The sequence below is a fragment of the Alternaria metachromatica genome (assembly GCF_023757995.1).
Source record: "Alternaria metachromatica strain BMP 0045 chromosome Unknown scaffold_7, whole genome shotgun sequence".
Classification (NCBI taxonomy): domain Eukaryota; kingdom Fungi; phylum Ascomycota; class Dothideomycetes; order Pleosporales; family Pleosporaceae; genus Alternaria; species Alternaria metachromatica.
Window position 1 is genome coordinate 127,125 of NW_026055498.1, and position 23,797 is coordinate 150,921.

General features: G+C 52.6%; 8 protein-coding genes across 8 annotated transcripts; 3 read left to right on the forward strand and 5 right to left on the reverse strand.

The window, feature by feature from the left end:
- Positions 1-351: 351 nt before the first annotated feature.
- J4E83_004061 (uncharacterized protein) lies at positions 352-2,136 on the reverse strand (the record flags this gene model as incomplete). The annotated part of the gene is made up of 3 exons (XM_049330992.1): positions 352-428; positions 476-1,785; positions 1,835-2,136. The coding sequence occupies 3 exons, from the start codon at positions 2,134-2,136 to the stop codon at positions 352-354; spliced, it is 1,689 nt and encodes a 562-aa protein (XP_049189538.1).
- Positions 2,137-2,470: 334 nt separating this feature from the next.
- J4E83_004062 (uncharacterized protein) lies at positions 2,471-3,414 on the forward strand (the record flags this gene model as incomplete). The annotated part of the gene is made up of 3 exons (XM_049330993.1): positions 2,471-2,743; positions 2,796-2,999; positions 3,049-3,414. 3 exons carry the CDS (start codon positions 2,471-2,473, stop codon positions 3,412-3,414), a joined length of 843 nt encoding a protein of 280 aa, XP_049189539.1.
- A 654-nt stretch (positions 3,415-4,068) lies between these two features.
- Positions 4,069-4,471, reverse strand: J4E83_004063 (uncharacterized protein; the record flags this gene model as incomplete). Its single annotated transcript, XM_049330994.1, has 2 exons — positions 4,069-4,278; positions 4,367-4,471. The coding sequence occupies 2 exons, from the start codon at positions 4,469-4,471 to the stop codon at positions 4,069-4,071; spliced, it is 315 nt and encodes a 104-aa protein (XP_049189540.1).
- A 652-nt stretch (positions 4,472-5,123) lies between these two features.
- J4E83_004064 (uncharacterized protein) lies at positions 5,124-6,293 on the forward strand (the record flags this gene model as incomplete). Its single annotated transcript, XM_049330995.1, has 1 exon — positions 5,124-6,293. One exon carries the CDS (start codon positions 5,124-5,126, stop codon positions 6,291-6,293), a length of 1,170 nt encoding a protein of 389 aa, XP_049189541.1.
- A 130-nt stretch (positions 6,294-6,423) lies between these two features.
- Positions 6,424-8,918, reverse strand: J4E83_004065 (uncharacterized protein; the record flags this gene model as incomplete). The annotated part of the gene is made up of 3 exons (XM_049330996.1): positions 6,424-8,329; positions 8,392-8,833; positions 8,882-8,918. The coding sequence occupies 3 exons, from the start codon at positions 8,916-8,918 to the stop codon at positions 6,424-6,426; spliced, it is 2,385 nt and encodes a 794-aa protein (XP_049189542.1).
- A 1,250-nt stretch (positions 8,919-10,168) lies between these two features.
- J4E83_004066 (uncharacterized protein) lies at positions 10,169-12,393 on the forward strand (the record flags this gene model as incomplete). The annotated part of the gene is made up of 2 exons (XM_049330997.1): positions 10,169-10,477; positions 10,525-12,393. 2 exons carry the CDS (start codon positions 10,169-10,171, stop codon positions 12,391-12,393), a joined length of 2,178 nt encoding a protein of 725 aa, XP_049189543.1.
- A 6,322-nt stretch (positions 12,394-18,715) lies between these two features.
- Positions 18,716-19,922, reverse strand: J4E83_004067 (uncharacterized protein; the record flags this gene model as incomplete). Its single annotated transcript, XM_049330998.1, has 2 exons — positions 18,716-19,763; positions 19,825-19,922. The coding sequence occupies 2 exons, from the start codon at positions 19,920-19,922 to the stop codon at positions 18,716-18,718; spliced, it is 1,146 nt and encodes a 381-aa protein (XP_049189544.1).
- Positions 19,923-21,904: 1,982 nt separating this feature from the next.
- Positions 21,905-22,633, reverse strand: J4E83_004068 (uncharacterized protein; the record flags this gene model as incomplete). Its single annotated transcript, XM_049330999.1, has 3 exons — positions 21,905-22,038; positions 22,088-22,334; positions 22,382-22,633. 3 exons carry the CDS (start codon positions 22,631-22,633, stop codon positions 21,905-21,907), a joined length of 633 nt encoding a protein of 210 aa, XP_049189545.1.
- Positions 22,634-23,797: the final 1,164 nt, after the last annotated feature.

Consider the following 23,797-nt stretch of genomic DNA (forward strand, 5'->3'; position numbering starts at 1 on the left):
GGGGTTCACAATCCAGTGTACCCTGTCTTAGATTGTAAACCCCTCACTCTCATAGTTTTGTAGGAGATCGGATAGGTAGCCTAATCAAGATAGAAGCGAATTACTGGGCATCGTGTACCTCCTTCATACCGCAAAATGATGCCTATTATTCCTCAATCACCACTAGGTAGCTCCAGGCTACCATGATATGCTTCCTGGCATTTATCATTGACCGTCTCACACTAAATGGGCAGGCTCGACTTCTAAAGAAAGAAGAAACTTTAAGACCGTCCATCGGTTTCACCAAGACCACCCAGCCGTGTCGGCATATGTACAGCAAAAGATACGTAACATAGTTGTGGCCCGGTGCAACTACGACTGATGACCCATACCCAGGCCTAAGAACTCGAATAGAATAGGGTTACCCGCAACAGCGATATACGCAATACCTGATCATAATTAGTAGTTGATTTCCTGTGGATAGCATGTGACATACCCGTGTACACAATTAACTTCGTGACGACTTCAACATCATAACGCACTCGTGGTGTCGTAAGCTTCATGAAGATCTCCCGCTTCTCGTTCTCCTCCTCAGTCGGGCTTTGTGTAAGCGTGTTGACATCGCCAGCGACGTCTGTATCGCTCCTCGGAGGAGTAGACGTATTTTTCTCGTTTACATGCACATCACCTGTGCCCATCATCTGCTCGTACGAGTGTACCCTAGACGCCATCGGTGTAGGCAGCAGACCTGCACCAAGTAGCGGTTCCCCCTTCTCAATGTTGGGTGTATCAAGGACTGCCGGGCCGGGTATCCAAGCGGAGTCTTCGGGTACCGTACCATCTAGCGAGTTCACACTTTCCCGTCGTCGGCGATTTCGGTAGGCAAGCGTCTCGTAAGCATCGGCAGCAGACTGTGGCCCAACAGATACAGACCGCTTACGTGGGTGGGCGAGGTTCTTCAGCATATGTGGCAACTCTGATGCAGGTGGAATAACGTTGTCGTCATCAGCGAAAGGCTTAATGGACTTGTACTTGGACGCGTTGAGGAAGAAGGCGCGAGGCATGTTCCAGCGGGCCTGCTCTAGGAGACGGAAAATGGGTGGCAAGATAGTGAACAAGGCGGGCTTCATGGTCGCTCTCCAGACGAAGATTACTACAACACCGAGTAGAATGCGAATTGTTGCCTTCAACAGACCCATCTCCTCCAGATCGAATGGAACAGATGAGGGGTATGCATCTTTCAACGCATAACCGGTCTGAGCGTAATGCCATGCACCAAGATTGATCCCAATGACCACACCGGAGAAGGATACGCTATCGTCGTAGCATGGACAGTCGTCGGCAGGCTCCGGATGGATGCGGACCAGAACGCACACGACCAAAGTTGCGATGAAGATGTCCATGTAACTGCCACTGAAGACGAACGAGTCCATCCAGTCCCCGCAGACCAATTGGAATGCCGTGATCAAAGCACCCATTATACTTCCGACCAGGACATCCAGAAACCCGTGCATGCCGCAATACAGTCGCCCCGCAATGATGGAGAGCGCGTAGAAGTAGAACAGCGCCTGTAAGCCCGCATTCCAGTTCGAATTGTCTTGCTCAGCTGACTGGCGCAAGGTGTATATGGCATAGAAAGCGACCGAAACCGCGTTGGCAGAGTGCGACGAGGGGAAGCCGTATTCGAGCGCAGCGGACCCGGACATGGATATACGGGCAAGTGGGGGTGATAAGGGCCTGGGCAAGCAGAGCATGTCCTTGAGGAAGCCCGTTCCGTACACACCGGCTGCAAGCATGAAGACAGTTCTATGTACGTCAGACGTCGCACGATAGTGAGAGACAGCTTCTGACATACGCTCGGCCAATGCTAGTGTAGCCGCACCAGAACTGGATGGGCAGGAACACCATGAAGAAGGTATGTGTGCCGAGGTTGGCGGTATAGGCGAAGTAGGAGTCGAGGGCCGGAGTGCGCATCTTGTCCTGCATCAGGGCGAGCCAGGGCGTCTCCCAGCGCACAACGGGTATGAGGCGGTTGCGCAGGGCATTGCGCCATCTGGGCAGGCGTTGGGCATAGTGATCGTGGCCCTTGTTGCCCGCGTCCAATTTGGGCTCCGTGGTCGCTGCGGTGTCTTTGGGCGCATCATGTCGCGGACTCATGGCAGCGGTCGCAGAAAGGAGGTGGGCGAGTTAATCGAACGTGCATGTCCAGCGGCAGCGATAGCGTCGTGGAGTAAGACGAGGCTGTGGGCTTGGATGCATGCCATCGATCGATAGACATGGACAGGCACGTTGCGACTTGGCGCTAGCTTAGCGAGCCGCTGGAGACGTAGCGTGGTTGCCATATGCGACCGAGCCCTCTAACAGTCAACATCCACCTCTCTTAAGCCTCGACCACTCGCTCCCCACACCAACTCCAACACCATCTTCCTTCTCCGTATTGATAACCTCGTCTGAAACAGGACACGACTACACATCCCGCACACTACCAAACATGGCCACCGCACCTTCCCAGAACTACGACTATCTCCGGCGCAAGCAGAGCACAAAGGCGGCCGTTTCATCAATCACACCAGTCCGCAGCCACGCCCGCACACCGAGCGAGCGCAACAGCAATGGCACCGTTAGCTCATATGGAACCACCAACACGCGCGACACAGCCATCACCGAACCACCAGCCTACTCCAAGAAGCTCGTTGTTGTCGGTGACGGTGGATGCGGCAAGACATGTTTGTTGATCAGCTATAGCTCTGGCAACTTCCCAGAGGTACGCACCACCAGCTAAAAAGACATGTCATGTGATTCTAATGCGACTGCAGAAATATGTACCAACAGTCTTTGAGAACTACATCACTCACACTCCTCATCCTCCCACAGGCAAGATGGTCGAACTTGCGCTGTGGGATACCGCTGGACAGGAGGAGTACGACAGGTTGCGACCGCTCTCCTACCCAGAGACAGATGTCATTTTCGTCTGCTTTGCGATTGACTGCCCCAACTCACTAGAAAACGTCATGGACAAGGTATGATACTTGGATTCATTTGCCTCGTGCATCGGCTGACATCTTCCAGTGGTACCCAGAAGTTCTCCACTTCTGCCCAACAACGCCCCTCATGCTGTTGGGCCTCAAGTCCGACTTGCGCAACAAGAAGAACTGCATCGAGCTACTCAAGACACAAGGCCTGACGCCCGTCACATCGGAGCAAGGTCGTGCGGTCGCGAAGAAAATGGGCGCTGCCTACATGGAGTGCAGTAGTAAAGAGCAAGACGGTGTAGAGGAGATCTTCGACATGGCCGTCACAATGGCCGTCGGCGAGGAGCACAAGGAGCAAGAAGAGCGCCGTGTCGGCACAGCGACCTCGTCAAGAGGGAACACGTCGTCGTTCCCTGCTGGGGGCGGTAAGAAGAAGAAGCGCAGCGGCTGCAAGGTCCTATAGTTTGTTTGTGTCTATCGAGAGGAGAGCATATCGAGATTCACGACGCTGGACGACACGATCAAGATGTTTAATGACATACGGCTCACCTCCACCACTGTCCGGGCATGTTCGCTTCCTCTTAATCCTAGGGAAGTCTTTACATGTACATGGCCGCCTGGCGTTTGGGTTTCCTTTTTGGCATGAGAATGGACGCAGCGATTCCATAGTCCACAGTAGCAGCATTTTCTTTCCTGTATCTGTATTCGGTATTCTGTATGTACGCATGGCGCCAGTGGGCGATCAAATTTGCCTGCGCCGGGGAAGTAAATCAAACATATTTCTGAAACCTGTTTTCTCTAAATTGATCGTCGCTAGCCGATGACAGAACTCGTGTCCCTGACCGCCTTCATACATGCTTTCGCCCAAATGTACATGGCACGTGGAATGGTGCATACCTTAGTCTCAAGTTTCATACACACGGTGTATCTTCTGTGTAAAGGTATAATACAACGTGAAGTCTGCGATCCCCTGGTGTCGCGCACCGTGCCAATGACTCGCTCCGGGGTATCATTACATCATACTTGCTATCGCCATGGTCTGTTCGACGGCTGGCCGTGCACCTCCGGGCGCGTTGTTGTTTATCGCAAACTAACAAGGTTACCTCCCTGCCATCGCTCATTTCCTTTCCTGAGGCACTTCCGTCTCGCCTTCATGTTCCGTTGCGCCCTCTTGTGGTCCTTCTTGTTGCTCGCTCGGGTCCTTCGCCATGACGTTTTCGAAGTGACTCCATAGCGACTCGACGGGCGCGAACTCGTTGCCGACGGATGTGACTTCTTCGAGCGAACGGTTCAGCTTGTTGATGTTTTGTAGGACGACTTCTAGACTCTGGCCGTTGATTAGTATAAACCGGTGTGGAAGCTGGGACTTAGAGGGCTGCGGTGTGCTCCGTGGTGAATTGGCTGGGTGCACGTACTTGGGCAATTTCAGTGACGAGCAATTCGCGCTGTTGCTCGTAGTATGATTTTGACGGCGCGGTATCTTGACCGTTGGTCGACGCGGGAAAGTATGGCGGTGCCATGTTTGGTGTTCTTCCAAGGTTCCGTGTCGTTGCGATCACTTGACACAACGAAAAAACCTGAACAGGCCTGCAGCCTACAATGGAGCAACAGGAAGCAAACAAGAAGACGTCGCGTTAATGTAGGCTCCACGGTGTTTGATATACCTTGATTGGGATGCGCTGGGCGCGAATCTTGGGTTCCGGGAGCCGTTTCGTGACGCCGGTCAGACGCGTTAGGTAAGCCCTCCTGCGCTAGTCGACGTCTGGTCTAGATCCTTCACTGAGCCACTCATGTCCCATGGATCCAGCTTTTCGCAGCCACCAGCACGGGTAATAGTGGGTAAGGCTCACGCTAAAAAGTTTCTTAAAGCTGCGGTCTGAAGCTCCTCGTCTCTCGTTTTCTATCCAAAGTTTCCGACATCCAGTCCCCACGGCGCGATCACCGCCGCGATGTAAGTATGTATACCCTTTCCATATCACTTCTATCCCTTTGATGATTATAAACCTATAAATCAATCTGTCAGTCCACCTACCCCGGCGACGATGTAACATCGCGTTGGACATGACGACCAAGTATTCACTCGATGACCTTCACCGTTTTACGTGATCTTCACCGCTCTTCTATACCTCAAGCAAAGACTAACAAAGCCTTTGCTATAGACCATCCTATACTATGGCGGCTGCCCCAGCCCCCAAACAGATCAAAGAACCCTTCCCGATATCCCACGTCGCCGGCCGCTACCTCCTCTTTGATGTGGACGTCATTGCGCACTGCCGTCGCACGCACAACATCTGCGGTCTCCTCGTCGGCACGATACCGAACCTCAGCCAGCAGAACGTTTTTCTGGGCATACCACTTGAACTCATGCCGGAAGAGGCTCGGGTACTCGTCGATAAAGGCGCTGCGTATCTCGTGGATGATGCGCAGGCACATCAGAAGGCTTTTGCGGAGATGAGCCGCGAGGACAGACTGAGGTATATGGAGGAGATGGATAAGCGCGGTGAGGAGGTTACTAAGGAACAGACGGAGCTGGCGGAGAGGAGGAAAGAGAGGGCGTTGGAGGCGAAGGGGCTTAAGAGGGAGGAGGTTGAGAAGAGTGTTGCTGCTAGCACTGCTTCGGACGATACTCTGCAAGGAGATGACGACAGTCTCGCGAGCTCGGGTCTTGGGTTCATCATGAAGGGGTCAAGCTTCGCAGACTCTTCCGCGTCAGCGAAACCAACCAAGGTCACGGTGCCTTCGAGTCCTGCTAGCTCCGTCACTGATAGCTCGGATCTCGGTAGCTCTGGTCTAGGCTTCATCATGAAAGGCTCTAGTTTCTCAGATTCGTGGGTACAAATCAAGGCGCCTAAGGTGGACTCGTCAGTCGAAGAGGTCTCGCTCTTCGATGCCGCGCCCCCTTCGCCTGCTCCCGAACCAGCTGTTCCTGTCCAGGCCAGCGCGCCGAAAGGCGTTGCGGCCCAGAAGCACTTCGTCACACCAACAACCTCATACCCTCCTCTACCGACACCCGCCAAGGACCCTTCTGTTCCTCCACCCGCTGTACCGGACAGCTACCCGCTGTTCCGCTACCTACACTCCAAGGGCTACTACCACATGCCCGGTCTACGCTTCGGATGCCACTACAACGTGTACCCAGGCGACCCTCTTCGTTACCACAGCCACTTCGCCGCCACCGGCTTGGGCTGGGACCAGAAGTTTGACTTGCTGGACGTTGTCGGTGGAGGACGCCTCGGTACTGGAACGAAGAAGGCCTACATGATCGGTGGTGAGAACCCCGAGGTAGATGCCCAGGAGAACGAGTCCGTGAGGGCGTTCTCTGTTGAGTGGGCGGCTATATGAGTGCCGCGTCACTACGACTGCATGCATGGATGTTACGACTTGATGAATACAATGCATAGATAGAAGAACAATGATGAGCCTTTGTTCAAGACACGACTGATTGGATTTATCATTATTTTTGTGACGTTGACTAGAACTCCAACGCAGCCGCAGTGGCCTGCCCTTCCACTGCGCTCTTCTCTGCGTCATCATCACCCTTGGGGCCCTTACCCTTCCTATACACTCGCGCATCTCTCGGGTCGAATCCCCCGTTACCCCAGAGCGCCCACTCTGGCGTCTCGTCGCCAATGTAGTCTTCCGGTCTCCAGCCTACTACTTTCCCTTCCTCCATCCTGGTCCCTTGTACCTTGCCCTCATAGAGGTCAAAGAAGCGCTCAAAGTCTATTTTCGTCGCCCACTTGCCATTCTTCTTGAACCTCGTGCGGTCGGCTAGCAGGATACAGCACGAATGCGCATGTTCGGCGCCGATGCCATAGGTCAGCCCGCGGTTGTTTAACTCCTTTTCAAGTTCCGTTACGAACTCGGCAACTTCTTCGTAGAAGGGCACATTCTGCATAGTGAGACCTGCAGACCCTGCAGCTGAGGTACCGCAGTATGTCACGCCTTTGACTTCGACGAAACCAGGCAATGCACGTTCGACGAGGTCAGCGTAGCCACGCACCTCCTCGGCCATGTTGAAGCCTTTGACCAGTGTTAGGCGGAACACAGTGCGTTGCTCGAATCGGCGATTACGAAGGATGTCTAGGCAAGCGCAGAAGCGCTCCCAAAAGTCCCGGTGAAGAGGTCGATCAATCTTACGAAGACTGTCTTTGTTTGATGCGTCTATGGAGACATAGAGCTGAGTTACTGGGATCAAAGAAGCTAGTTGAGCTGGGTGCTGTGCGTTACAGACAAGGAACGTGGAGATGCGGTTCTGATGCATGATCCCGAGAAGCTCATTGATGTGTGGGTAGAAGATTGGTTCGCCGACCAAACTCAGGGCGCAGTGCCGAATGCGCATGGCCTCGCTGAAACGCTCGGCTCGGACACCGGGGACTCCCTTCATCATCTTAATCTTCTTGTAATGTGCTGCTGTGATGCCGTCGAATATCAGATCCGGAGCATCGGTTATCCAGCGCCACGTGGTGCCGACCGGATTGGTGCCGTGACGCCAGCAAAAGACGCATTTGTTGGAGCATGAAAGAGACGGGGTGGCTTCCATGCATAAGTGAGAGGCGATACCGTAGAATGAGTACTTGTAGCAGGAGCCTCGGCCACGCAGAGCAGATTTAGTCCATCGGCAGATCTTGACGCCCGAATGAGAGCCAATGATGCTGTAACCTTGTTTGGTAAGAGCGGCATACGTGGGAGAGGTGGTAGGGACCATCTCCTTAGGAGCCTGACGGAATGAGGTGGCCTTGACGGGTTCAGGAGCGGTTGCGGAATTTTTGTAGGTGGTAAAGTCGACCGGAATTGGAGCGTTCACCATCGAGCCTAAGTCTTCAACATCGTCTACGCGTGTATTTTGGTCGTTGCCATCCTCCAGATCTTCTTCGTCGCTCTCAATGGGATCTCCGCTACCCGGGACACCGTCACCGAGTCCTCGTCCTTCGGCGATCTCCACGAGCGCGTCCTGAACGCCTATCCTCCAATCTTGTAGCATCTGCTCAGCATCGCTCTTGACGTCGGCCATACCAAGAGGGTATGCTCTCTTCCTGCCAGTCAGCCTGGCCATCCACTTGTCCACCTCTCTCGACTGGCTGCAGAAGCCCTCTTCTTCAGTCGGCCATCCTTCTCTATCGCCGAAACCAAACACGGCGTATCCCAGCAAAGCGCTCAATGGCGCCGTATCGATCCTGAAGTCGTTGTGTGTTTCCTGCAAGCTCTCTACAAAGACGTCCAAGACGGTGTCAATGTTGTACGTGGGTACGAGGATGATGTAGAAGTGCTTGACGTTCGCATCGGTTTTCGGTGGGCTAATGAAGTAGTCGTCGTGTTCAATGTAGGATATATCGAGCGTCTGAGGCTTTAGGAAGGACTTGGATTGATCGCATCCCCTGCAACGTGAAGCCGGAGGTCAGTCGATGCCTCAAATATGTCATGCATGCCCAAAACTTACCTTGTCCATTCGGTCAGGACTTGCGCGAACTGCGTAGCGTAACGTTCAGTCGTCCCAGACAGCGATTGGAAGAATATCAAGGGTTGAATTTTATCCTTCTTATGATCAAATGCAGGAGCCGCGACCACCTTCTTTGGTACCTTCCTGCCCTTTACTCGCTTGGGGCCCTTCTTCGTCTCGGCGACGGCAGCCACTGCCCTTGTGTCGTCCTCGGCATGGTTATCAACATTGAGCTTGGCAGAGTTGAGCGTCGTGGTGTATTCGGGCAGCCATTCGGGTTTGAGCTCGACGGCGGTCTTGGGCGAGGAAGGAGCGGGTGATATAGAGAGCTTCTCTCTCTGGTCGCGGTCGCGCGCGTATATGACAAGGCGCGCGATGGTCGCTACTACTAGTGCAGACAGTAGGATGGGGAGCCGATGCTCGTGCCATATGAGGAGTACCTCTGCGGTGTGATTAGCTACAGGTGTGCGTGCTGAGTCTCGTGACCTACCAGCTGGCAATTGGTCCAGCAGCTCGAGTAAAGCCATGGCGCTGCTCTCGACGTTGCGCAGGCGTTGTCCTTGGGGTACGAACTTTTGGCCAGCCACTCGCGTGGGGTCAATTACCTAGCGCCAGGCGGGGTTCGTGGCTTCCGCGCTGGACCCTGCACTACAATCCATCCTGAAGGCTTCATCGTGCTCTCGCACATCACACTTTTACCGCCACAACAGTGCATCGCGTGTTTCCGGCAGATCCGTGGTCATTGCATTGTTCGCGAGTCCTAGTCATCTTCCCGTTGTGGATACGTTGCCGGCTTCTTCATGCACCCTCCTCTTGCCTACAGAGCCTTCTGTACTGTCCTGCACGAAGACCCTCGACGACAGGAGTCCATAGATGCTAATACTACTTCATAGCAGCACTGGTGCTATTGTCTATCAATTTTGGGTCGTGGTTCTGAGTCTCAATGCAACCTTGTTTTGTTGCTTCCTTCCCCACCTCTCCCGTTCATCAAGCATCTCTGCCATACAATTCTCAAATTCATAATACAATGCGCAAAAGACGATTTTGGTTTGCTTTTTCTACGTTGCGTCTAATTCTCTACTGTCAACTCATACGTCTCATCATTGGTTACGAGTCCGTCCTGAACAGCTTTGTTCTCTTCTACATGTCCTTCGTCAAGAATACTAATAAGGAACTTTTTCTGTAGAATCTAGTCACGGTCATCGGCTCGGATAACCTGGCTCTAATATATATGCCTCAGCTTTATCAACAGCTAGTAGGGCGATATGTTCTACCTGGACGAAGGACTGAACTGATGGCGAATATCGGGAAATGTTTTCTTTTGAGTATCTTATGCAGCGAAAACAACAACAATCATGCAGCGAAAACCGTTCGCGGGCGAGTCATTCAGATCAGTGCTTCTATTCGAGCAGTCATCTTCTCATCTGAAGCAGCCCAGTTCGTCTTTCAGTGGCTGTTTGGTGGTGCACTTTTCACTCCGCTAACGTGCCAGTACTCGACCACGCGCACCAAAGTTCTCAAGTTATTGCATTTTCACTTTCACTTTCACTTTCCGCTACCACGCCCCGCATTTGCCCGGCGCCGTGGATCCGAAATCACGCATGCTTGGCGTTGTTTACAACTGGAGTTTAGAAGCTGAACTTAACAAAATTGCCCGCACTGACAGTGGCAGCTATTCCTCGACTAACAGCAACAACGCACCCTTTAGGCCCAGCCTCCCCGTCATAGTGACGATCACTTGACAGTTCACCTGTTCAACATTTCGACAACACTAACCATGGTCGGTTTCAAAAGCTTCTTGTCTGGGAAGTCATTCCGCCGCAGCCACGATGGCGACCGCGCCAAATCAGAGCCCAGAAACAGTACGAGCAACGACGCCTGTGTCAGCGCAGGCATAAGCAGCAATAGCATTGCTCAAAAGTCGGACGACAAGCGCAAGGAATCTACAAGTCTTATCGCTGGTTTCCAGAAGGTCTTCGGCCATCATCGCCGTCGTGACCATGTCTCTCCCATCCCTTCTGAGCCGACTACACCTACTTCCACTCCCAAGAGGCTTTATCGATTCCAGACGCCTAAGCAAAAAAAGGTCAGTGCTGTAGATGAGACCTGAGAGAAGATGTACTAACCTTCGAGAAGCAAACATCTCCTACTCCATCACCACTTTCGACGGCGGATAACACAACGTTGGAGTCCGAGGCTACTCTGTTATCCCATACAGTCCCTTCTAGCACTCCACCTACGAGCCCGTTGACGCCACTTGTAAGCGCGAATTTCGACACATTGGGCCCCAACGATAGTCAAATCGACGTTACACATATCACACCACTTGCGAAGTTCTCGATCAACACCGCGAGGCCTATCACCGAAACCCCAGTGGAAAGTGGTTTCACGTCCGACAACGGAAAGTATAGTGATGCAGACCCTGTACTTCGGACGACCCCCGACTCCGCTACCGTCGACGATACCAACATCAGTTCTGATGCTCGTACTGATAGACTCAAGGCGGCCATAGAGGGCATGCGCGCAGCAGAACAGCTGTTGAATCAGCGCCATGCTACCATCAAACCACAGGCGAATACAAGTAAGCGCATAAAGCCTTTGGATACCATCGGCAAGCATGTGGGACCCAGAGACAGTCATGGCATAGCTCGTCTGCCGAACAGTCTTTCTGCGCTCAACCACCGCCAAACCCATCTAAGAACCGCAAATCAGGCTATCGAAGCCGCAAGAAGGCGCCAGGCTGTCAGATATCTCGCTTTCTACGCAGCAGACGGATGCCCGGCTAACATCGACATCATCGATCGTATCAATGCCCACTTTCATCTGCAAGCTCGCCACGTCGATGGTGAGATACCCGACGCTACCTTCGATGTCAATGGCGTACCCGTCCGCGTCAGCCAGATGCCAAAAGGTTCTGTTGAGCGCAATTGGATCATACGCTACAACGCTGTAGTCAACAACGCTGAGCTTGTCGAACGTCGGCTCATGAACAGCGAAGATCACGAGATGATTGTCGCGCAGCTCTTCCCCGAGGAGCGCGGCCACATACTGAAACCAGAGCATTTCGAGATCTTCATGACTGGCCTTGGGGAAGAGGGGATCCTCACAAAAGCGCAGGCCAAGTCCATTGCCACTGTCGCCGTCAGCAAAGAAGAATTCGACAAAGGCATACACTACGTCGAAGCTTCCGGCAGCAAACGCGCTCACCGTCGCAACCCCACCGCAGCAGCCATGTTCGACATACCCCAGCAAGCAAGCCGAAGTACCGCGTCTTTCTCATCTCGTCCAGCCAACGGTCAGAGCCAGCACGAACTATACTACTATCTCCGCATCCTAGTCGAAGCCGCAGTCTACGGCCAAAAGTTCTGGAAAGGCTACTTCTTCCCCAACGCCTGGAACAAGCTCAAAAACTTCTACGACGCACACAAGCTTTCGCAGGAGGGCTGGCTTCTTCCTCCTCATCTGACAGACTACAAGCGCGACTGGACACATCGTGAAGTACGGCTTCTACAGCGCGGTCAGCTCATCTGCGATCTGCTCAAACAGTACGAAGCGGGCGAAGTAACAGACTTCGGTATCATCCGCGCCACCCGCGCGACTTTCGTCGGTATCCCAGCACAACCTTCATGGTGTCCCGAAGATCTCGAATCCTTCCTCTACCACCGCATCGCTGATTCCGGTCTTACCGTGTCCAAAATCCCCGAAATTCTTGTCCTGCATCCAGAACACGACATGGTCTTCGCCAATCAGCGTCTTCGTCATCACGTCATCAATGGGCTTCGAGAGCGCGCTGATCAGTTTGAGAAAGAGGAGGCGGCGCGGCTGAAGGAGATAGATAAGAGTTACATGACGTTTGAGGAGGTGAAGAAGAAGGAGATGACGAGATGGGAGAGGATGAAGGTGGGGTTGAAGAAGGCGTTTGGGAAGAAAGAGGTTGTTGTTCCTTTTGATCCGTTCGCGCCTGAACATGGGTCGGGTGAGCAGAGAGAGGGGACGGTATGAGGGTGCTTACGTTCTTGCATTTTGTTTGTTTCATTCGGCTCTGACCATGTGATTTGGTCTTATCGGAGCTCCTCTCGAGTCAGAGCAAAGGGCTTTGCTGATGTAACATGTACAGTGAGCGTTGTGGTACTGAATCTAGGGCCTCCCACGGGTGGTCTACATTAGGCCCACATTTGTTTTATGTGAGTTCTGAGTTATGTAACGAAGAACAAAGATACCGAAGGTGTTTTTGTACGTACAAACATTGAAATCAGAGCTAGATGCATACACGAGATCTATACAAGGGCTCGCTTGGCTATGACGCTTTTCTATTGACCTGACTAAATCTGCGCTACTCAACGTTGCCTCGAGGAGAATACCTTGTAATACACTTTCTAGCTACTAAAGTCTGCGTTCAATGTCCTGCGAAACTGCTGCTGGATTTGAACTTAGCACGCTCAAGTCCCAGTATGAAGCTCTTTTTCACTCCACTGCGCAAACGCGTCGCGCCACTCTTTGGCTTCTCGTTTTCCTCTGTCAGGACCAAACCTCATGCACCATATAGTCTCAGCCAGGCAAATCCTGTGAGATCCAGGTTTTGGGCCGTCGAGCAGAATCACAATTTTCGGATCTACCTCGCACATTTTCATCCACTCATGTCGTTGATGATGCCTCCCGACTGAGTAATTGTCCCAGTCTCTTTCTTCAAACCTGTCGCGCTGTGTTGTAACATCCTCAAGCCAAGAATCCACGATTGTGGTCGCATGTTCGTCTAACGCATCAACAAGCTGCCCAACGCGCACGCCGTCTTCTGCTTCGACAAGCGCTAACCTTCGTATCCATGTACGCTCCTCTCGTGCATCTGAAATACATACACCTATTGCGAGGCTCTTGCAGGGAGGCTGTGTTGCGTGCATTGGCCGGACCTGAGAACTCAGGGGTTCCAGCCGTGCGAATGGAGACCTGGTTATGAGCTCAGGACTAGACAATAGCTTTATTTCAAACCTTCCGTCTGTTTCCTGAGCTCGGTCACCAAAGCAATGACTGAGGTATGGGTTGATCTTGATTTGGCTGAAGTCAAGCCAGCGATTGTCTGACGCGTCCAGTGGTAGCTGAGGAACCCAGTCGACATATCTGAAATACTTGGAATTCCACATGTTTCGAGTAGCTGCCCAGGTTGCGGCTGGAAGACATTGAGCCTGCACGATTCGAGCGGTGGGGAGGAATCGGGTTGCGTGCGTGGAATTGGGGACTGAGCGATGGCGGATATCCAGATCCAATTCGGAAATCTCAGTCTCAGTCGGTGGAACCCAATTGAGGCCCGATGGCATTAGGTCGTGGTATGAGATGGGATCGCACGGGAAATTCTTGCGGTATTGTAACCCGAGGATAACCGCCACAGTGGCTCGCAGGGTAGAGGAGACTGACCGAACACTGAGCATCGACTCGGGATCTAGCAGGTCAACAATCATCTCTAGTATCTCGGCGATATGCAGTGCGCGATGGGCTCTGCTCGTGCAACGGGGTTTAGGCTGCGAGCTTTGTTTTGTGACAGAAGCAGTTCGAGTTCCAGTATACCGAGGATGGCTGTTCTTTGCTGCCTTCCATTGAGCGATGAGTTGATCCATCATGCGCAACCGTAGTTGTCGCCATTCCTCAATACCGACCTCTAATTCGCATCGAGGTCGGGGAGGTGGCTTTGGCCAGGGTACCTGTGGTGGGACGCGATGTGTGCCGTTCTTGATATCAGCCTCTGCTTCTCGGGCGTCTGAGAGCATATCCCATCTTTCTGGGCGACGGTCCAACAATTCCAGAGTTGTACATTCTGGAAACCATTTCGTGATTAGAACGTCATCGGGATGCAGTCCATCGTCGTCGTTGTCATACCTCTGCTGTACGCCTTCGTTGGCCATATCTGTGGTGGTCATGTTGCCGCAATCAGGGGTCGGAATAGGCTTCGTGAATTTTGAATGAGGAGTTATGAAGTTGCAGGGGATGATGGATTTTATGTGCTGCGACTTCTCAAGGCAGCAGGGGCACGGGCTGCATCACGTGATCTGCGCCTGCCTACATCGGCAGCACTAGACCCAACAGTACCAAAACACCACTCCAGGCATCACATTCCCGTGACTGAGCTCGATGCCATGTCTATCTATAAAGGCCGGCACATCTCTCTGCCTTTCATGCAGTACCCTACCAAAGCCATATCGCCATGGCTTCCACTACCCCCGATTCAGAATGCGCGCAATACCATCCGTACGACACACTGATCGCGAAACACTTTCCGGACCAAGATCTTAGTTTACTGCACGCAAACAAACCTCAGTTGGGTAGCCTGTATCTCCTGGCCCTTAAACTCGATCACAACGGAGTACATCCTCAAACGATATGGCCAGAGAAACCGCACCCATCTTTGATGCCTGGAGTGGAAGAATGGAGGCGAACGATGCTGTACACGATCGATGCGCGTTTGCAACTATATTCAAACCATTTCCCCTCCATGCGCGCCCCTACGTCTGGTACCGCTCGTGAGCTCCAGCCAGGCGATCTGTCTTTCTCCGCTCGGCGTGTATTCGACATTCCTGAATTACTGGAGATGATACTTCGGTATGCAACCACAGACTCACAATACGCAGCTTGGAACGTTGATGTGTCCTGGCGTCAGGCAATTCGCTACATTCTCGCGTCTCGATACCACAGCCATCATCCTTGCCCTCCGGTGAACCATGGGCAACGCATCGACAGGGAACTCTCCTGGCTACAGCCCACTGAGCAGGAGATTATCGACATCGAGCACGCGATCCTGTCGCTACCTCAGGGTCGCGCTACTACTACTAGTACGCCTATTCCAGGCCTCAGACCATACTTTCCTGCCAAAATCTTCCAAGCGCGCAACATACCTCAGCTATATTACGACAAAATCCGAAATTGGTATGGATTCATGTGGCTCAGGCGCTCAGGAATGTTGCCACAGTTTGGTAGTCCGTGTTGGCTTGATCTGAGCCAATTCAGCTTCAATCCGTACTTTCTGGGGCTATTTCCAGGGCGAGTGCGGCTACATCTGGGCAGATGCGAAATCATACTGAGCCCCTGTTCTTCCGAACATCGCGTCTACAAAAGACCCATGCCACGGACAGCTTTTGATGAGTTAATCAGCTCTATGTTTCTTACCGAACCGCCGTGCAAAGCTTTGGGTATCTATCTACCAGGCCGACGCGCACCAGCTCTTAGATTGGTTGCTAAAGTTCGCGATGTTGAGGGGATCCGGGTTGGTCAAGTCTTACGTACGCTCGAGCAAAACGCGGATGATGCACTTTCTTGCTGGAAACACGGGGTGAAAGGCTTACGACGGACTATTGAGAGACGAGATTGGACGGCGCTCACTAGTTGGCATGACAAGCACCATGCAACTAACTTCGAGGCGTATCCTAAGTTCATGATTTTCCTCGAATCAGACGAGGACGCAAGTACTCCTATCGCTGAACGAACTTTCGGCCTTGGCGATGAAACTGAACAAGCATGTCAAGAAGAATGGTATGGGGAGTTGAACGAGCACGGATCTGGATAGTGGTTCATGATGACTATCTGCTAGGGCCTCATTATCTGGACAACAACAAAACATCCGTTGACCGGGAATACGATTACGAATTCGCCATATCTTTAAACCTATCAAATCTGTACGCTGCTCACTACTTTTGTAAATAACTAGTCACAGCTTTCAGAAGAACACATACACGTGTACCTCCATCGACGGCGACATGGACTTTCGTACGCTCGTTCAACACTGAAACCAACCGCGAAGACCTCTCAGCACTTCCTTAATTCTCAAGCTATAGACGAATGCAGTATACACTTCCAGCAAACATCTCGAGTCTACCAGCACACAGTTAGACGTTTCCCACGTGCACGTCAAACTCTCATATTCCTCACCAAAAAAGGGCCATGGCCCTTTCGCGCACAACATCCAATCATACCATCCCTACTCAGCTGAATATGCAGCCAAGACGCAGCCTGATCACCTTCGCCCTTTTCGCTGTCTTGCTTAAAGCAGCGCGAGGCTCTATCGGCTGCAGGTATGTATTACCGATGGATCCTGCTTGCATTTCTCACCAAAATTCTTCGCTTCGCCTACCACCACCGCCTCAGCCTTCCTCCGCTGCTTTACGACTGCCAACACATCGACCCGAGTGGCTTGCTTCGCCTCGACGCTTTCGGTTAGGCATGCTGCAGCCGCTGTCTGCCTTGCCAATCATGGACGAATTCCCGGATTTTGGGTGAGCTTTTTTTTTTTACACTTTGCTAACAAAAAGGGCGCACCTTCAGACTTGGCAATGGTTTGGGGATTTGTGGTGTTACTAGCTCCTTTGAGCCATCGAGCACACGACTTGGCAACTACACAAGTGCACTGGACATTCAACTGCCTTGGCATCTGGCGATTGACACTACTTTCTGTGGTTCAGGTCACCACTATGGTGGCATGCTGCCCAGTGACCACATATCAAACGAGTCTCGGGTAGACTGGTCTAACTTACAGACGTCGGCTTGGCAATGTGGAAGCTACGGCGTCTCCGAATCCGACGCTGCACTACGGTATGCCATGAGCGGGATGAATCCCGTCGATCCTGAACCAAATTCCATCGAGAGGTCAGTGTATGAGAGTCCACACACAAAGTCAAGTTTAACGCTATTGCAGCAGCCTCATCAACACTGGAGCGCGATGCCTTAGTTCAGTAGGCGAGTCCATCAATGCTATCTCTACTCCCCTCATGCCACAGCAGTCGACATCCCATTTTGCCGGCCGGAAATGTGTCATCAATTCATGCGAGTTCCACTACACGGACCATCGTGTTGGCAGGGACCATATGCGGGCTATCCATCAGGATGCCTTTACATGCGATGAATGCATGTATGTAGGCAAGAGCCAGTACGAGGTAGGGCTACATGCTTCTGACACAGGCCATGCTTCGTTCATCTGCAAGCATGGGGACTGCGAGAAGAAGTTCTCCCGAATGGACACATACCAGAGGCATCAGCGGACCCATCGAGAGGACGCTAAGCGTTTCCCATGCAAGTACTGCACAAAGTATCGAGGAAAGAATGCCTTTAAACGCAAAGACCATCTCACTCAACACGTTCGGAATTATCATCACATCGGCGAAGGCGATGAGATCGCAAATTGGGACCGCAAGTGGTGCCCAAAGAAAGAGTGTCCCGAATCAAGACCTGCTGGCGTACACGACTGGAGACAAGGCGCTTTCACGACTTCCAAAGGATGGGTGAAACACATGCGCACTGTGCACGAAGAATCCGAATTTTCCTGCCCGCAGCCTGGCTGCGACCGCGTCAACGGAAATGGTTACTTCCGTAGAGCCGACCTACGAGCCCATCTTCGGAAGGTTCATGGCACGGATGGCTCTTTCGACCCGAGTATTCAGCACGACTTAGAAGGGTAACTTATCCCCAGTCAACTATCCACGGAATCGACCGGACGCATATTACATACGCACGATGGCTCGTCACTAGGCAACACCGACACGGAATCCCCTTCATCATTTCCTTCCCTGGCATACTCCAACCCACCAAAAACACCCGAAAAGAAGAGGAGGCAAGCACACGAACGCCATCCTCAGAAAAGCCCGAAAAACATGTAACGACGCTCACGCATCCCCCTAATTTCCTTCCAACCACACCCAAACAGCAACAAGCAACATCATCCACGTATCTCCATATCCCCTTATATAAATCGAATAAAACCAGTCTTTTCTTAGCAACACATGCCACTATGCGCAAGAGGACTATAATGTGCAAACACCCCATTGTGACAAACACCGTGACCTTCTTCCCCCATCTACGCATCCAGAATACGCTAGCTCTCTACCGTCACTGGTTACACCACCTGCTCTTGACATCAAGGCAAGCGCACGACCTCAAGACCACAACCAATACGAAAAAGCAGAAATCATATGTATCTATAAACTACTACGAAGGGGTATCTCATGCCATTTCTCCATACATGCACCGACTACTGATGTAGTCTCAGATAGATATCCGTAAAAGACTAAGTGAGAAGAACTCCACTAAATGGCAGGCTAATCCTAGCCCGCTGAAGACGAGTAAAACTCCAATGCTGCCATAGCTCATGAAAACCATAAAGAGAAGTAGAGGCAGTCGTACTGCCATACTACCATACCGCCATATCGCTCGTGCACAAACAAAACCTGCATCATGCCAGATGCAAGCATTAACGCTAATCATGTGAACCAGGAAAAAAAAACCCGCCGAATATGTCCTAAAAGACGAAAAAAAAAACCAGTCGTGACACCAGGCGCATGGTGTTGTTGTCTCACTGCAACTTGAACAACGTGACCACAGCCAGACAGCCAATAGCGACCAAGGTACCCGTGACCTCTGGCCTCCTGAGAAATGTCTTGAACGGGTCACCCGTCTTCGTCACATGTCCGATAACAGCGACATTTGCATCGTTTAGAGGCTCTTTCACGGTTGGACTCGATATCTTGGGTTCGGGGTGAACCAGGGGTGTCGTTTCCATACGCGTCATATCTGTGCCGATCGACTCATCCAACTCATCCACGAGTGTCGCGCAAAGGCGGAAGATGTTCTTGGCTTCTTCGATGATGTCGACGCGCTCGTCGGGTGTGAAGAGGGTCTCCGCAGCGAGGAGTTGGGTTTTGAAATCTGCTTTGATGTCTTCTCCGTCGTGGGGTCCGAGGAAATGCCAGAAGGATAAGCCGCGCTCTTCCAGACTCGTTTCTTCGCCGTCTTGCTCGGGCCAGAAGCCTGGAGGTGCCTTCAAGAGTGTCCCTCGTATCCAGCGGCCTCCGGAGAAGACGGCCATGTAGAAACACCACGCATAGCTGACTAGCGTCCAAGGCTTCTCGTTTACGCTCTTGCGGATGTGTGTGCAGAAGTCGGCGACCTTGTCTCCGGGGTATTTTGCTAGCAAGACTTCGAGGTCTGTGGGGTGTACTCCTAGCAGGTATTCCAGATCCCTCTTCAACCGACTTGACCGTATCAAACCCTTTGGTCGTAGCGCTTTCAGAAAAGCAGCGAGTTGTGGAGAAGGTGGTGTTGGCGCACCAAGTGTTGACGTAAAGAGTGAGGGCGAATCGTACGGGTTTACGAGGAGATACGAGAGCAGTGGCGAGAAGGGTGGGGAAGCGGGTTCAGATTCGACTGCGGGGTGTGTGGAGGCGGTATGTGAGGCTGGGGCATGGTCGCGCAGCAGATCCGCCCACAGTGACTCGAAGGTGAGGAAGATGTGGGCGAAATGCAGCAGGCCGGTTGCGTAGAGTGTGGCGTCTGTCGTGTAAGGCGGGAGCGCAAGCGGCAGGCGGGAGGTTATGAGGCGGTTAAGGTTTGTGTGCAGAGAACTGGACGTGTATTATTAGCATCGTGGCCTGGTTCCCAAGTGATACAACACCAGGATCATACCGTGTAGCAGCGTTGATCTCTCCCGAGAGCGAGACTGGCAACCTCGGCGCGGCATCTCTGGCGTCGTCCCGCAGCGCATGTTGCTGCCTCTCCAGCATCGTGGGCTACAAGGCGAGTGAGTGCAGTGTAGTATGCCGTGGTGATTGAATAGTCGGGGTCGTGATGTCGATCGATTGCAGTCAATTCGTCGAAAATGGCGGGAAGAAGGAGGAAGGCGCAACCTTAAAACCCAGTAAACATGCGTAGACTCTGGCAAGCACGCGCGAGACCCACGAGGAAGGTGCAGCCAGGGAAGGCAGAGGGCTAGACTCTCTCGTGCTTGTCGCTCGTGTTAAACCCACGCGGAGATGGATCCGCCACGCCCCTCACCCGCCGTGCTTGCCTGTATCTCTGATGGCAGGGCGGACAAAAGCACGCCTTTAGTGGGGGCTCCGAGTGGCTTGCCCGTCGCGCGTTGCGGCTCTCGCTGCGTGCGAGGCAAGATTCGAGGCCATGGTGGCGTTCAATGATGCAATACGCCCACTGGCGCATGGCCGTTATGCAGGGATCGCCCGCTCATGACCGACTTCCGTCGCTGATCAAGATGCCGATGTTTTGCGAACGCTGTTCTCGAAACGAGGGATGGAAAAGTGAGTTGACAAGAGTGGATTAAAGAGGATCTCGCTGATGGTTATGGGTCAGATGGAGATCATGGGGGGGTTTGTCGTGTCTTGTAGGACCGATTGTGCTTCGCGATCCGCGGAATTGCCGCCCGCAGGCACCGATCGCGAGGCCCCGTGCAGTGCATGAGGCTGAACTATGGTTCTCGACACCAAATATGAGGCTTGTATAGCTGGGCGTCGACTTGAAATCTTTCGATTATTTACTTTCCGACTATATTTACCAATTCTACTGTCTAAGAATACTCCAAGGCTTTCGGCCCGACACTTATCTGTGTCTCCAGTTTACTTCTCAGGGTTTAGACGACGCTTGTGTATTGGTTTTGCAAAGACTCTGGTCTCGCCTTCTGCTATGCTCCTAATCTTTCGTGAGGTCACGAGATGTGTCCTCAGATAACATTCCATCCCGACGACTCCGGCATCCCATAGCACAACCCTTCCTCACTGCCCGCATCCCCTTCCTCTCTCCCCTTCCTCTCCTCAAACTCTTCTCCAAGCGCGTGGTCCCGTTCTAACTCCATCTGCTCCCTACTTTCTTTCAGCGTTCTCTTCACTTCGCTATCCAGCGCCTTCAGAGCAGCCTCCCTACTGCTTCTCCCGTGAACCTTCTTCAAGATCAATTTATCCGCATTTCTAGTCAACGCCGCAGCCCACAGGTCCTTTTTACTACGTCTGAACCACGTTGGCTTGGTGCGGCAAGTGAAGACGGTAGTTGACGTGCCGGGGTAAAGAAGGAGGGCGTTAGCTTTGATTGAGTCGACGAGCTGTTCGTAGTCTGGACTAGCAACTTTACTAAATAGGACGCCAGCAACAATGCTTAAGAAACCGCATGTGCTGAGGACTGTGGTCCAAGTGAATGCCGTATCGTTTGGGGACATTCTGGATTACGATTAAGTCCCAAGCCGACAAAGTCTGGAATCGCTTCATGGTCGGAACACGTTCCTATTATGCCGCCTCAAGAAACAAACATGATTGCTGGCCTTCATTGTTTGACGTAGCGAAAGTTGGGGAATCTTCATGATCAGCCCATGACGTCTTTCGCAGTGGCTGAGACAGTAACGTGTGAAAGGGCGACAGCAGCTTGAGAAATTGATTTGTACCTAGCCCTTTGCATTTCGTCTAACCATAACCAAGAGGCTACACCATAGCATTGCCCAACCGTCTCTCAACATGTGCTAGCATAGCCAACCACTTGAATCGGTCATCGAGAAGAGAAGACCAGAGGTGTAGTCAAGACCAATGATATGACCAGGCATGCCAGACAAGCGGCAGCACATCTCCAAGTAGACAAAGTATGTGCGAAATGAGATCCGTGGACAGGGTATAGCGCCAAACAAGGTGGTGAGGAAAGGAGACGCTGTCGTGAACATCGTTACGCAGGCGGCACGCGAAGCGCAGTGTCACGTTGGAGCGTGAGCGTTTCAGACTCGCTTCCAGTCGAAGTTGACATCCTCGCGCGCTTGGACTTCGCCAACACTGGGGTCACTGCATACAGGCGCCCATACCTGAGCCTCGAACTGCCCAGCCGCAATGTTATTGCCAAAGAACGAGTAGTCTGTGAGTGTCAGCACTGATGCCCTCAAGCTATGACGCGTTGCACTTACAGCAGTAGAAGCGACCCGGCCAATTAACGCCGTCGTCGCAGTGTCCAAGAGCACAGCCAAGCCGTGTGCTGTTGCGCCACACCATCTGCGTGAAGTGACCCCATGCTGCATCAAAGTGTGGGTTGTCGTAGGGGTACTTGGTCTCCTCTTCGTGCCAGCCGTGCGTGGCAGTGCGGGCAAACTCGATCCAAGCGTCGTAACCGTCAGGAGGTGGGTTTACGGAAGAGAGATTACTGCCGGAGCGTTTCTGGTCATGTCAGCTGTGCCATGCATGTCATTATGCCAACGACGTACGTGTTCAGGGTCCTTTGGACACTCTTCAATGTCAGCCCGCGCGGCGTCGGCAAGCTCAGTGTCCCAAATAAGGTCCTGCGCACAATGCAATTTGCGCCAGTACCAATGAGCTCGCATGACGGCACTAATGAAATTTGGGTCGTCCTGGTGTGGAGCGTCATCAGCGACGAGATCGCGGTGCTTGATCTCGTGCCTGGGGGCGGCGAAAGCAGTAGCTGCCGTAAGAGCTAAGAGTTTGGCGAAGAGCTTCATGGCTAGGTTCTGAGATACGTGGTCGTCGATATGTAGGAGAATGGCCTAGGGAGAGGTGCAGTTGGTAGAGGTGAGAGGATAGCAAGTGCAGCAGAGATGCCAGGCACTGGTCCGAGGCGAATAAATGAAAGGCAATCTAAGGAGCGAAAATAGGTTGAACGAGTGACGAAGTAAGAAGGAAACGAGGTCGCTGGGGTTTATATGGTCAAAGACGTGGGCTGACGTCCACCATGGCGTGTTGTTGATGGTTGCGCCTGGCTTCACGTACTAGCGCCGCAAACAGACGATTGCGGAAGGCGCACCAACCAGCCGGGTGCCTACTTCAAGAGAGGGCAGTCCGGCATTGAGCACCGTTGACGGTGAATGATGAGCAGAGGCAGCAGACCTGCTGCAGCGGTCGTTCGTGTAATCTCAGCCGGGGTAGACGAGAGGTAGGACGAGTCCGTTGCGCTTCGCAGACGCCAAGTGGCGGTACAGGCCTGCTACTCGATTAGTCTCTTCACTGCGTTGCCACTACCCTGTTGCGAACTTACTTGAAGGTATCACCAAACGCTGACCACGAACTGGATGCGTGCGCGCCGTTCACACACCACTACCCCTCTACCGTGACCTCGTGGAGCCCACTACGCTAGCTGTAATTCCATACATCGTTAGATCAACGCACAAAATAGACATGTGAAGGAGAACGGCAACACAAGCACGCAGGGTGGCGTTCGCGACGAGTGACTACAGCTGGACCAGATGAGTATGCGCAGGGTGAGTCAGCATAGTCCCTCTATGGCAGACTGCGATTGGTAGAAGAAGTAACAAGGAGACCAATACGTGGTATGAATGCATAAATGATGATCTAGCCTAGCACCACCGTTGAGACATGGCGATAGCATCGCCTCGGTCGTCCAACTAGGCCCAGGTGGTGTCAAAGACACTTTGGTCCCGGGAAACGTCGCACTTGTACTTGGTGGCTGCCGTTGACAGGACGTCTTTCCCTCGTTGTGTATGCGTTAGGTAAAGAGAGGCTGACTTGAATGTCTCAAGTCCAACGCCGTCGCGATGACGCAGCGCATGTGCCAAAACGCCCGAGGATCTATTTTGTACACTGCTCTGCTCCCAGTGAGAACAGGAAAGCAGTTCCCGAGTACAGACAAGACGTGCCATTGGTTTCAG